A 13902-nucleotide genomic window follows, 5' to 3' on the forward strand; every position below is an offset into this window, starting at 1 on the left:
GTTCAAGGCCAGTTTGCATGGGGCTCTGAGGAACCTGATCTAGATGAAGGTGTCCCTGCTCACAGGGGTTGGACTAGATGGTGGTTAGAGGTGCCTTCCCACCCAAACTCTCTAGGACTCTCTGATTCTGTGATCACTGTCCCATGTTAGCGTGCCATTGTTATACTCAATGTTCTTTGGGATAACAAAGAGATGTTGCCCAGCTCCAGCAAGTTTTCTGGCCCTTTCGATCGCCAGCCTCTCCAGCTGCCTCCACTTACAAGCTCCTCTTTTGTCCCTGCAGCCTTTAGCCTACCACCTGTCGCTGGCACAGCTCCTAGTGTGCAGAAGAAACACCCTGGTAGTGCCATGAAGAAAAAGGTCCTCAGGAAGCAGGACAACGTGCCCTTACTGCCCAGTACACCCACCCTCCAGGGGGATGGCAGCTTCCCACGCAGCTCCTCAGGTAAGCCTGCTCCATGGCAGCTTTTTCCTGCTGGGGTTTGTCCTTGCACAAGGAGCACAAACTGCCTCTTGCCTCAGCCAGCACAGCTGGGATCTTGGGTCCATAGCCTGTCCTGAGAATGAACAGCAAATCTACTTTTGAGTTCCCCCAAAAGTGGATAGTCTAGAATATTTGAAGTCAATGGAAACAGAGGTCAGGTGTGAAGGGTCAGGTATGGCTGGTCCCTGGTCGGTGCTCTGTGGGGACTGAGCTGGGCCCAGCAGGGCTGGCTTGTTCAGGCTTGGCTTGGTGCTGTTGCGAGGCAGCTGCAGGTCTTTCCTCAGGGAGCTGCAGAGTGCCCCTGTCCTCAGGGCTGGGGGAAATCAGGGCGCTGAGAGAAGAGAGGCCCCTGAGGGGTTCCCTCCTGGGCCAGCCAGTCCTGCTGTCGGCACTGTCTGGCAGGGAGCGGGAGCTCTGCGGCCTCAGGAACCTGCCGCTGGCTGTGGCACCTGTGGCACTTGGGAGCTGGCGCTGTGGGGGCAATTGTCAGGTGCAGCCTGGAGCTGTGCCCAGCTGGGGGAGGCTGGGAGCAAGCAAGGAGCCCCAGGAGCCAGCCAGCAGGGAAGTCTCTGAGCCAGGGGCAGGGTGTGCCACACGGAACCCTGGCTGGGAGATGGGGCTGCAGGCCGCGCCATGGCGGGGTGCCTTGCCCGGGGCTGCAGCGCCCACGGCCGACCCTCTCCTTACAGTGACCTCGCAGACGGCCACTGGGGCCAAGCGACGAGAGGAGCCGCTCCGTGGGCACGGGCAGAAGGACAGAGCCTTTTCAGACCCACCGCAGTCCTTGCAGGAGGCACTCTCCATGCTGGGCAGCGACGACTGGTAAGGAAGGCCCCGTTCCCTCGGTGTCCCTCTTAGCGTTAAGGTCGCTCAGAAGCGTGTCTTGCTCGTGCCTCGGAGCGCCGAGAGCCCAGAGGGCCAAAGGGCACTGGGGAAACCACTGCAGAGCAGGGAGAGCATCAAGATGGGAGAGCAGCCTTTTCTTGGCCTTGCTCTGCAGCAGTGCTGCAGCTGCAGCACGTCTGTGCTGTTTCCTCCCTTTGCCTGCTGCTCCATGGAGCTGCAAAGGAAATGCTGAGGGAAGAGAGAAAGCTGTGGGATGAGATGATTTGCTGGCTGAAGGCAGAGGCAGGATGGCAGCAGTTTTGAGTGTAGAGATTTGGGTGCCTTGGGCCGCTGGCCCAGGGGGACTGAGTAAGATTCCTCTCTGCTCCCACTGCTGACAGCAATGGCAGGGACTCCTGCATGTGAGCCCCAGAAGCAGCTCCAGGGAGCTCCTCTTTCTGAGAAATGGACTGAGTTGTGCTTTCAAGTCCCTCAGCCTGCCTTTACTCCTGAAGGGCTTGTGGCAGAAGAGAAGGAAAAAGAAATAAAATCCTCGAGTAATCTTGCACTTTTGGAATTCAACTTTTCCTTCTCACTGCTTCATATAGGCCTGAGATGTTTTGTCAATACTCACAATGGGTCCCAAAATTCTACAGAGACAGAAGGAGGCCCAGAGGTGATAACCCTACAAATGTTGCTGATATTGGTTGTCTTTTTGATGTCTGGGTTTGCATCCACTCACTGATGGATGCTTCATTCTCACAGGGATAAGCGTGAACAATTGGCCACAATGCATCTCCTTTGCTTTGCCCTGTCTCTTCTGCTTTCTCTTCCCCATATCTCTTTGGTGCCCTGTGAGGTGCAGAGAGCTTCTGCAGGTGTGGGGGATCCTGATGACACTCGGGGGTGCCCGTGGGATCAGTCGCCAGCCCTGTGCTGCAGCCCTGATGCCTCACACACCTTCCTGAGCCTGAGGGCCTGCACAAAGCACGTGCTGAGAGATGGAGTTGTTTGCACCTTTTAGATAACATGTTGCTGTTGTGGGGGTTGTTTTAGGAAGGAGTGTTCTGGGAAGAGCCAGAGTTTCAACAGTTCTTGCCCAGGGGTAGAATCTTCTGGGACATCCTGCTGTGGTTTTGGGGAATGTGTGAGGTGGAGTGGAGTGGGTGACACACAAACCTGGACTGTAGAGTGGAAACTCAGCTCCAGCGTGGCAGGGCAGACTCTCAGTGCTGAACTGCCTGCTGGGGCTGACAAAGAAGGAAAATGCCCCAGTAACAGCCCAATGGGACTGTGTCTCAAGGACAGGTAAAGGGAGGTGACAAGAAACAGCAGCATGACCCGGCCTCACAGCTTCTAGCAGTGACAGAGGCACTTCATGTGCCAGAGATTTTCAGAAAGGACACAAATGAAGACTCTGAAAGCCCTCTCTTTGCCTCATGGATTTGTGTATGCTTTTGACAGCCAGAGCATCCTGTGGCAATGTGTTCCGTGATTTGATTAAATACTCCTTGAAAAGCATCTCACATGGTTTGACTGAGCTGCCTGCCTGGTCATTTCAGAGGGTGCTGCCTAGTTCTTGGGTAGAGAGAAAAATCAATCCTTTTGGTACTTGCCTTTCAGGGAACTGAAGGAGAAGGGACTCTTCAACATCCCACGCCTGGCTGAGTCCCATCCAGAAGTCCTGCTTTCCAGACTTCATGAGATTTGCTTGGCAGTTACCAGCGAGGTGAGAACATTGCTCTGAATTGTCCCCCATACTTCATACATGGCTTGTAGAGTAGATATGTTCTTGTTCATCTCCATGTGTGCTCAGGCACTGCCTTCATTTCTGGTTTTAGACCTTCTATTTCTAATGTCTGTCAGCCATCTGTAGGATCTGTGTGTACATGCAGCTGTATTTACTGGCAGGTCAAGTGTCTGGCACTTGTCTTTGAGTGTGGTGCCATTATAATGCAGAAACTGAGACACTAATGACATTATATGGCAGAGTCCCAATCTCTGCCCAAGCTGTAATTGAACACTGCAAATGAGGCTGTAGATCTGAGCCTGTGTTTTCTGTTTCCTGTCTGAGTGCTTAAGGTACAGGAGTTGCTTTTTTGAACAGGAGCACTTGACTGTTTTATTTTTATGACTTGTGCCTTTATGGTTTGAAAGCATCCCTTACTTTATTTTGCTTCTTTGTTTTTCAAATCAAAGGGCCTAAAATCAAAGCAATTGACATTATAGAAGGGTTAAGTAGAACACTTCAGTGAAACATTTTCTTTATGCCTGCAGTAAGCAGGTGTGAGGCCAGAAATTGATGCCAGAGTAAGTGCCTTTCTTGGGCTCTTCTGCTCTTTCTGTGCTTTTATGTTCCTCTATACACAGCAGGACATGCTGTGATTTCCTGGGAGTTTTCCGGTTTTCTTTTCAAGGTGATTCTTATGTTTCCCCTCATGACTTCCCCAGGTGACCAACCTCCGGTCCAAGGTGTCCTGCTCTGCAGTTGTCACTCTGGGAGAGCTCTTTGCCATCTTGAAGAAGGACATGGACTCTGAGGCGGATGAGGTTGCTGTGGTCCTTTTCCACATGGTGCAGAACTCCCCAGAGTTTATTCAGAAGGCAGCCTGTCAGAGCCTGGGGATGATGGTAGAGAACATGACTCCTGCACGAGCAATGACTGTTCTCATGGACAAGGGAGTCAAGTAAGTTCTTCTTCTTCTTTTAGTGATGTTCTTCACCTTCCAGTGTGTGGGTGAGGGAAGGGATGAGAGAGAGAATGGGAATGCTGGGAGGGAAGGGTTCTGTATCCTGTATCTTCTGGGGATTCAGTGACTTAATTCTCTGATCAACCTCATTGCTTTCCTCTTGTCACCTGTTTCTGCCCTCCTGCAGCCCATTAGGTCACAGAATCACAGAACTGTAGAATATGGGGAGTTGGAAGGGGCCCATCAGGACCATCAATTCCAGCTCTTGGCTTTGCACAGAACAGCCCAAGGGTCACACACCGTATACCTGAGATGGTTGTCCAAATGCTTCTTCAACTCTGTCAGGCTTGGTGCTGTGACCACTGCCCTGGGGAACCTGTTGCAGGGCCCAAGCACCCTCTGGGTGAAAAACATTTTCCTGATATCCAAACTAAAGCTCCTCTGATGCAGCTTCCTGCTGCTTCCTGGAGTTCTCTGTCAGAGTTTCCTTGATGTGGTGAATGGAGGGGAAGTGGAAGTGCCTGCAAGGGCTAAGGATAGAGCCTTGTGCTTTTGTGGGAAGAGGGACAATTGCAATTGCAGCTGTGAGTGCTGTTGCATATTTTGCAGCGCTAAGCACAGAGGCCCTGGGGAAAACCACATATCTTCATGATGCCATTAACCTGAGAAATAAGGAGGGTCCTTGCTGGGGTGTGGAGCACATGGGGGAGAGTGTGCTGGGTATGGCACAGCCTGCACAGCAGGTGCAGCTCCTGCAGAACGGAATCTTGTTTGAGTGTCCCGGCCTTAGAGCTCTATGTTCTATTCAACCTGATGTTTCATGTTAGCCTTGAGATGATGAATCACTTTCCAGGCACCTTCACAGGTCGAGTGCCATGGGACAGCTGAAGCAAATGCTGCCCTAAGTGTTGGTGCTGGGCCTGATAGTCCCCAAGAGACAGTCTCTAGAACAGGACAACCTGGCTAAACTGACTGGCACCCTTTCCTCAGCTTTGCAATAGGGTAAAACACTCAGATGTATCCCTTGCCAAGGCTCACAGAAGACACAGGCTGCATTGCTGGATATTCTGCAACTTCATGCCCCACAGCATGTTTTCCCTGCATTTGTTTTTTCCCAGAGGTCTGCAGATTTGGGGATGAATGGGTGGAAAGAGCCTCATGGCGCTGCAGCTCTGTGTACTGGGTATCCTCTAATGGGTCAGCATGAATTGTCCCTGATTTCTAAATAATTCATATGTGATCTATTACTTTAATTTTTCTCCAATGAAATTTTGGGAAAGAAATGGAGTAACAGATAGTGCAGGGAGACTGAATTCTTCCCTCTTCCATGCAGGCAGTCCTTCTGTACAATGCTAACTTAGTGTTTATCTGAGGACAGAACCTTCTGCAGGTGTCTGAAGCTGCAGGGAGAACCCAGGCTCCTTCCCCCAGCAAGGCCAGGGAGCACGCTCTGGCCAAGGCCTGTGCTGCTGCTGCTCCTTGTCCCTGTGCCCCAGGGTTTGCTCTCTCCTTCCCAGGAGCCGCTACACCCAGGCGCGGAAGTGTGCGGCCGAACTCCTCCTGTCCTTGGTGGAGAAGATGGGAGTCACCAAGCTCGCGGGCACCCCCAGGGCTGAGAGGCTGGCACAGGTGGCAGGGACACTGGCTCAGGACTGTCACAAGGACACCAGGTAATGATCTTCATTTCACCTCCAAAACCAGGAGAACCATTTTGTGTTTGGCTATAAAGGCAAAACCACAAAAGAGTGGAAACTCAAGGAAATAGTAAGACACCTTTCTGTGTGGATAAGGGTCATCAGATCATGGAATATGCTGAGTTGGAAGGGACCCATGCAGGTCATCAAGTCCAGCTCCTGACTGTGTGCAGGACAGCCCAAGAGTCACTCCATGTGCCTGAGAGCATTGTCCAAACGCTTCTTGAGCTCTGTCAGGCTTGGTGCTGTGACCACTGCTCTGGGCTGCCTGGGGAAATGACTGTACTGGGTAACCTGAGGTTGGCCAGCAAGAAGGAGCATTGCCACCTTGCTGTGACTTGAAGGATTCTTTACTGAGATCAAAAGAGTGCTCAGGTTAGCCAGTCCAACAGTTTAGGTTGTGCAATAGAAAGCCAAATGTTGGGTAATGTTCATCACTGAAGGATCCCAAACATCTAGTTCACATTAACTTAAGACTTCCCTAGAAATAGTTCAGAGGTATCTGGCAACATATTCAGTCTTTCTAAACCTCTTCTGCAGATTTCTAGAATGCTGTTTTCTGTGGCTCAGTGACCTCCAAATTTCTTCTTGAAGAAAACTGTGGTTTCCTAGTGGCAAAATCACCCCAAACCACTAAAATCCCCTTACTTTGATGATGAAATTCCCATTAATAGCTGCCAAGAACACCAGAGCAACTAGCTGTCCCTGTGCATACATATAGTATAGAATAAACAAAAGCAAGGATGAGGTGAGAAAGGTAAATTACTGTGCAATGGCAGTAGGACACTGCTAATAGGCTCTGACAACAAAGCAGATTTGTTTCGCTTGTTCCCTGGGATCCTTTGATCCCACAGAAGCACACCCCCAGTTTCAGAGAGAAATGGTATTTTTCTCTTGCCCCACGTTCTCCTCTTACCTCTAGTGTTCAGCTGCAGCACTGTGCAGTGTCAAGTGAGGTAAATCTCCCTCTTTGCTGAGTAGGTAGTGCCTTCTCATGCAAGCATTGCACCTGATGAGTTTAAGGCATCAGCCTCTTCTGTTAACACTCCTCCTTGGTTCACTTTTCTATTCTTTCCTTCTTTCCTTCCTTAGGCATTATGGACAGGAGATGGTGAAGATGTTACTGAATAATCAAAAATTTAAAAAGATTTTGGAACAATCTCTTTCCCCACATGACCTGGAAGATATCCTGACAAGAATTAAGAAGAAAGTAAGTGCTTGGCAGGAGGAATATATCCTTTGTGCAAGTATTGTGCCTGCTAAAATGAGATCAAACGTACCCAATGTGTCTTTCTCTCATTCCTCTTCTGCTGAATCACTTTGCTTCTGGGAATGAGCTGTTAATCCTCAGCCTCTTCATCTGCAGACCACAGAGGAACTGCAATTATTAGGGGAAGAGTGGGGTTTTGAATACTTTGAATATTGGTCACAAAGAAGAAAGGGAAAGAGGAGAAAATGGGTTTACACTCAGTTTATGCCCCAGCCACACTCTCCCTACTCTGCCCGGAGTAAAGCAATTAAGTGGGAATGGTGCTTCTGAACATAACAGAGTCTTTCTAAAAGAGACTGGAAGTAGCAGTACCAAGGAAATTTCCAAACATAGAAAAGATGTCCAAGTCAATCCTAGTTACTACGATTGCTGTCTGTCTTTTGGGAATACTGCCCTGCTGTAAAGCCCTGTGGAGCTGGAAGAAGCTTAGTGAATTCAGCACCATCCAATGGGAAATCATGTGTTTGTTTGGGGGGGATTTTATTCTTTTTATCTACACTACAGAAGGGAGTGTGCCTTGGTGCAGGAGCAGGGAGAGTAAGCGTTGAACCAAATCAACTTCCAGCATAATGGGCCAACCTCCAAAGAGTCCAATTTGTTCTGCTGCTTCCTTTAAGACCACTCAGTGCCTGTCAGTTTGCATTATTCCCATTTATGCTCAAGACTAATGAATTTGGGAATTTAGACTGCTGCTCAGTGTGGTCGCACCCATAATCTGCCTTGGGCTACTGAAAACAAAGAGTTGGCATCACTGAATCTCTGGTCTTTTTCTTGTTGTAAATTAGGAAATGTTTCCCTAAGCCTTGGTAGCAGTGATCCTGGTTCTAACTTGTGTTTTAAAGAGGGAATTTCCTATTTTATTTTCTAAAGATTCATGAGGTTTCTCTATGTCTTTGTAGGGGATGGAAAACCAGAAGGGTGAACACCCATCTGTCAAGGAGCCGGTGAAGGAGAGGAACGATGGCTCAAAGAAGCCCCAGGCCACATTGCCTTCTAGCAAATGGTACTGAGCACTTTTGTCAGATGTGACCAAGCACACGACAAACTTTACATGCCTCTTCCTCAGGCAAATCTTTCTGCTGGAGATGACCAGTGCCAGAGATTGTTTCCTTTCCCTACAAATGCTCTAGGATTAAAAAATGTCAACTTCTGCATTGTGTTGAACACAACTTCTCTGCAGGGCTTTGCACAAAAATTGGGTGACAAAGAGACACCCATTGGTTGCAGCTCAGACGATCCAGTGCAGTGGTAGTGGCAGTGTTGTGGAGGCTAGGAGAGGGCTAAGTCTCTGCTGCCTGACTTGAGACAAGTCAATCCAACCAGGGTTTTTTTTCATCCAAGTGGAGTCCTTTTTAGATGGGTGTTTTAATGAGAAGTCCCAGTCTAGAAGCAAGATGCCATTCCCCAAACAAGCAGTTCCCATCCATGTGGTTTGGCCTGGCTGATTCATGGTTTTCTTATCCTGAAACAGTACAAAGTTTGAATAGTAAGTAGCAAGGCAATTCCTGAGCAGCTTTGGTCAACAGGTGTCTCAACGTGGACTTTTTGTCTTGCTATTCCTGTCCTTCATAGAGTTTGCTTGTTGGACAGCATGTTTGGTTTATTTCCCCCTGTGCTGCAATCAGCATTTAAGAGAGGAATTTGGTCCTTGCTGTCTCTTCATGCCAGTGGCAGAGCTACTTGTACCTGTTCTCCTCTGATAACAGAGGGAATTTATTTAGCTCTGTCATGGTCAGCAGTGGCAGGAAAGTGACCACATGCCTCAGTAGCATGGCTAGCATCTTCCTGTGCTCATGGAAGAGATAGGTTGATCCAAGAGGATTATTCCCGGAGGGTTTGTTAAGCTGTGCATCTAGTCTCTAGGGAAGCAAATGAAATGTGAGTGTAGTTCTGGCATGTCTGGCTTCTGTTTCTATCTCTGTTCCTGATTTTCTGGATCCTTCAGCTATGCCCCTGTTCATCTGTTCAGATGCATCTGAGCTGCTTTTCCAGATTGTCATGCCTGGTGTAGAGACACTTCTCCAGAATGATGAGTTTCCTTATTATAAGACACACACGTCCCATATGAGCAGGCGTTTAAACTTGGAAGTAGTGTCTCTCTTTCCCCACAAAGCATGCCTTGGAAGGCATCTGAAGATAGATCAGATGCATCTCATCCTTGGTTTTCCTGAGTGAGCAGTGATGAGAATGTCACTTGCAGATTGTCTCCCATAATGATTGTCACGAGGTCCAAGTTGTTCTTCAGAGCCTCATGATTTTCTAGCTTGAAATCACATCATTACGAAAGCTCCTCAAGATGTTTGGCTCACAATTAACTGAAGGTATTATCAGCCAAAGGTCCTAATTTGGTTTTGTTTTCCAGGGTGAAGTCTGCCCCTGGTGGATGCCTCCTCCACCATCCTAAAGCCCAGGTCACATCACCTGCAGCTGTGGAAGGAAGGGAATCACTCCAGAAGCTTTACCATCTCCTGGAAGCCAAGGGGTTTCAGGCACGGATGGAAGGAGTGGCACTCCTCCTAGATCTGTGCAAAACCAGCCCCCAGCTGATCTCCAGTAACATTGTCCAAGTAAGTGGGGTATCTTCATTGCTCCTTTCATTTAGCTCCTTTCCCAAGCCTGTAGAAGTAAAGTTAATTCAGTGTGTCTTGGCACTACATCCTGGCTGTTTGGGACAGGCTAGTCCCTCTTACCCAGACAAATTTAATTCAGGTCCAAGCTTCAGGACAAGTTCTTTCAGCCCAGCTGTATTTGTCTGGCAGGTGCCTATTGCTGCTGTTCATCAGATGATGGCAGAATTTTCTGCTGGTGTAACTGCTGCTGTCTCCTACTCCCAGCTGGGTGAAGTGAAGGGAATCCAGCCATTGAAAGCATGGCAGTTATTCTCTAGACAGCAAATAGGTTTTCATGGGGAAGAGAAGTGTCAGGCTGAGTTGGTTTAAATGAAATGTTTTTAAAAGGATACTTCTGTAAACTCCATCTTGTCTTGCACAGGCACAACTCTGGCTACTCATTTCCATCCTCATCCCTGTTCCTCTTGGTAAAATAGTGCTCACCCTTCTTGAGGGGCCTTTTTATCTCTTTGGAAAAGGAGGAAAACAGCTAAGGACAGATCTATCCTTTCTCCTCCCAGTGGCTGCTTTTTCCCTTTTTCCTGAAAATGGTACCTGATGATGTGGCTGTCAAGGGACTGAACCTGCTCCAATGAGAGCTGTAGAGCACATTACATTTCAGAAGTCCACCTGTTAGTTAGAGAAATGATCTGGATCCGGGAAGAGTTGATCAGAGCCTGCCCATCTCCAGACACAGGTTCTGAGACAGACAAAATAAAAGTTAGATCTCCTCCCGCCACAGTTTTGGCAAAATCATAACTGCCCTCAGTACTTGAGGCAACTGTATGGAAAAATGGGCATGGTAAATATCGGCTTCCATACTTTGAAAGCAAAGGTAGTCTTCTGAATTAATAAATGGAATTGATTTAATGATTTCTAGGTGGAGGGAAATACCATAGGAACTTTTCTGTCCCCAACCAAAATTCTTAAAAACAGGAGAAAATCTTTCAAGCAGCATCAGGTTGCGCAACTATTCCAGTGAGTGGCCCACAGGAAAATGGTGAAACTGTGCAGGCAAGGGCTGACCTGACGGAAAGATCCCTTTCATCTTTTATATTGCTAAGTGCTCATTTCTGCATGCCCTCTTGAAACAAGGACATTTTAATCCAGCTTTCATGTTGTTTGTTCTCTTCACAGATTTTTGATTATTTTGTCCTGAGAATAAATGACACCCACAAGAAAGTGAAGCAGAAGGCGCTGGAGGTGCTGGCAGAAATCATTGGACTCCTGGAAGATGCCCTGAACCCGGTGATGGTCCGTTTGGTGGAAGGGATAACAAAGAACCTGAACTCAAAGGATCCCGGGGTTCGTGCTGCAGCTGTGAATGCACTGGACAAATCTGTTGCTCATTTGGGTAAGGCTGAGCCCTGGCATGGACTCTCCTCAGCTGTGTCTCTGTCTCTCCCACACAAGAGAGAGCTGAGTGCCTTGGGAGCTGTTGCTGTCTGTGGAACGCTCCAGCTGACACCCACCAGAAGCTGTGGAGGTGCAGTCCTTATGCACCATCCCCAACAGGCTGGAATGTGCAGCAGCATTTCCCAACAGTCCCAGGAGCCCTGGGCTCTGTGCTGCTGGTCTGAAGAGCAAGTCCTGGACTACAGCTTTGCTACAATTCAGAGGCAAAGGGGTTTTGGAGTTTGCTTGGGCCCCGTCTGACTTCCCAAATGAACAGCTTTGCTGTTGGCATGAAGGGACACTGGCCCATCAGAGCTTCTGCAGAGCAGCCACCTGGAAGGCTCCACAAGGCACTGGGGGAATATGCCTGAAAAATGGAGTGTTGAAGAGGCAGGTCTTCAGGGGCAGTTTCCACTTTCTCCACCTCAGCTGCTCTGTGAACTCACAAACTGCCTGAGTCAGTGCCTTTCTGTGTCCCAAGTACGGGCTTCTTCCCTTTTTGCTCTGGGATGCAAAACCTTTTCACTGCTTCCATGTGACTGAACTCTTGAGGTCCCTGATGTGAAATGTTTTAACATCGCTCCTGGGACAGCAGACAGCTTTGGATTTACAAATGTGAAAGGAGAGCTTTTCTTTTGGAATTTTAAACCCTGCCAAGTAGGCTGGAAGGAAAGAAAAAAAGGATTCAAAAATCAGCAGAAATCGACTTTATTGTATAAAATGGGGTTGCCCCTGCCCTTTTCCTCCCCACTCTCCTTTCTCCTATGTCCTCAGAAGAGTGAGCAGAGATGTGTGTTTCACTTGTAGATGAAGTATCAATGATGAAAGAGCTCAGCCACCAATGGAGCCAACTGAGTGGCCAAGCTCTGCTGGAGGTCACGGAGCGTATCACAGGTATGGCCTCCCCTTCTAAGCCAAGAGGTCTCTGAGGGAGTATTTACAGGGGATGCCTGTGAACAGAGAGGAGAGTAGCTCCTCCACATCAGGAGGTGCTGAGCTTGTCCCTCCTGCCCAATAGCCAAGGCAGGTGTATTTGGCAGGCTTTCCCTGGCTGCTGCAGAGCTGTGCAGCCTCTGAGATGGGGGCAGAAGCCTCACTGAGGCTGAGCTGTCACTGGGGCTCTTCTCAAGTTCCGTAGTGACCAAAGTCTTTAACTGCATTTAAACTCAAATGAAGTCCCATTTTAAAATGGGGACCAGAACCCTTTTCCTGCTTAGCAGAATTGGTTTTGGGTACTTTCAGGAGCTCTTTCAAAGTTGATGACTGCTAATGGATTAACAGCATAGAGAAAATGAAGTCTCTTCCACCAGAGAGTAATAAATGGATACTACATAACATTTTGCCTGATCAGAAAATAAGACTGGTCTCCTGAGCATTTCAGGTGTTGATCTCTCAGCCAAATCTGCCATGCAAGGAGCTTGTTGGTAGTAAATTTTTGTCTGTGTTTGATACAGTTCAGTTCAGAAAGTGAGCAGAGAGCAGATTCCAGAGACAATGTGAGAAAACACTTGTGTTCTGGCTAAATTTCAGTCCCCTGTGTAGCCTTTTTCTCTCTCTATGCCCCTATTTCAGTGGACATTGTAAGAAAAAATGCCATTAACATTGGGAAGGGAAATGCCATTAAAATGTGGAGATGCTCAAATGTCAGGGCAATGGGGCCTGGGTAATTCTCTAAGACACACGGAGGTTTGAAAGAGCTCTTTGTTGGAAGCCACAAAAGCACTCTGCCAAAGACACCAGCTCGTCACTGCTGTTTCTCATCCAGCTATCAAGCAGGACCCATCTCTGGTGGGCTGGAGTTTTGAAGTGTGTTCTAATACTGCCCTTTGCTGTGGGCCATGGAGCAAGGGGAAGAGTCAGATGAGACTTTTGGCCCCTGACATCAAAGTTACAAAAATGGAATCATCCCTTTTATTAGAAATTTCTCAACTGCCTTTGTAGGATGCATTTCCAAATCTTCCGTGTGGGTTTAGACAATTTCTTAATGGAAATAAAAGGCAATTTGACATTTTATTCATTGTTCATGCAGAAACAAATTGTGAAATAATTTAGTAAAGGTACCAAGTCTGCCACAGGTACAAGGCTCTGTTTGGAGAAATTAGTCCTGAGGGGTTGGTGGCTCTGTTTCAAGGATGATCAGCTGCTTTGCCCATTTCTGGGTCATGGGGCTCTGTGTGCTATTTCACTGATCTTGGCCAGAGAGGCTTCCAAGAAGCAAAACCAGAGGTAGATCCTTGTTTGCATTGAGGTTGATGAGTAAGGAGCTGTGTCTCTGTCCCGGCAGATCTTGTGGAGTGGGTTTATGCCAGGAGCCCTGAAGTGGTCCAGCGCTACGCCCTGCCCGTGCTCTGGTCCTGCCTGGAGAACAAGGCGCTGCCTGTCCGAAGCGCCAACATCTGCGCTGTGGTCACCAAGCTTGCCTGTGCCCTCTGCGAGGTGATGGGCACCCAGCTGATCAAGTGTGCTGAGAGCAAGCCTCCACACGTGCAGGAAAACCTCTCCAGCCTTTTGGGCTGGTGAAGGTTTCATGTTCTCCAGAAAGCTGACCAAGTTCTGAGTTGGACACCTCCGGATGGGAGTTTTAGCTGTGCCAAAAATGACCAAAGACTAAGGAAGGGTGTGCATCTGCCCCACTCTCTCCATCGCCCTTCCTAGTCATGGCATGGGGGGCCTGAAGCAACTCCAGACTGAGGATTAGGTGAAGATCAAGCATGGATCAGCCTCACACAGAGGTAAGCGGGGAGCTGGGCTACTCTCTGGTGGGAGGAAGGGTCTTTTGGCAGCCCAGACAGGCTGCGCTCACTGGCAGGGAACACTTGTGCCCTGCATGTGCCCCCTGCAAGGAGCTGTGCTGCTGCCAGTGCCCCTGGAGCTGTAGGGCTGCTGAGCTGTGGGGCAGGGAGAGGAGCAGGAGGCTGCATGTGCAGCTGAGCCA

The 13902-nt window shown here is 48.7% G+C and overlaps 1 protein-coding gene across 1 annotated transcript; it reads left to right on the forward strand.

Moving 5' to 3' along the window:
* Window positions 1-348: 348 nt before the first annotated feature.
* On the forward strand, window positions 349-13591 carry LOC132324373 (TOG array regulator of axonemal microtubules protein 2-like). The gene is made up of 11 exons (XM_059840419.1): window positions 349-445; window positions 1174-1306; window positions 2933-3038; window positions 3761-3996; window positions 5517-5669; window positions 6786-6903; window positions 7863-7966; window positions 9326-9530; window positions 10710-10926; window positions 11775-11861; window positions 13252-13591. Exons 1-11 carry the CDS (start codon window positions 349-351, stop codon window positions 13485-13487), a joined length of 1692 nt encoding a protein of 563 aa, XP_059696402.1. The 3' UTR covers window positions 13488-13591.
* Window positions 13592-13902: the final 311 nt, after the last annotated feature.

This window comes from Haemorhous mexicanus, chromosome 3 (genome assembly GCF_027477595.1).
Source record: "Haemorhous mexicanus isolate bHaeMex1 chromosome 3, bHaeMex1.pri, whole genome shotgun sequence".
Taxonomy (NCBI): domain Eukaryota; kingdom Metazoa; phylum Chordata; class Aves; order Passeriformes; family Fringillidae; genus Haemorhous; species Haemorhous mexicanus.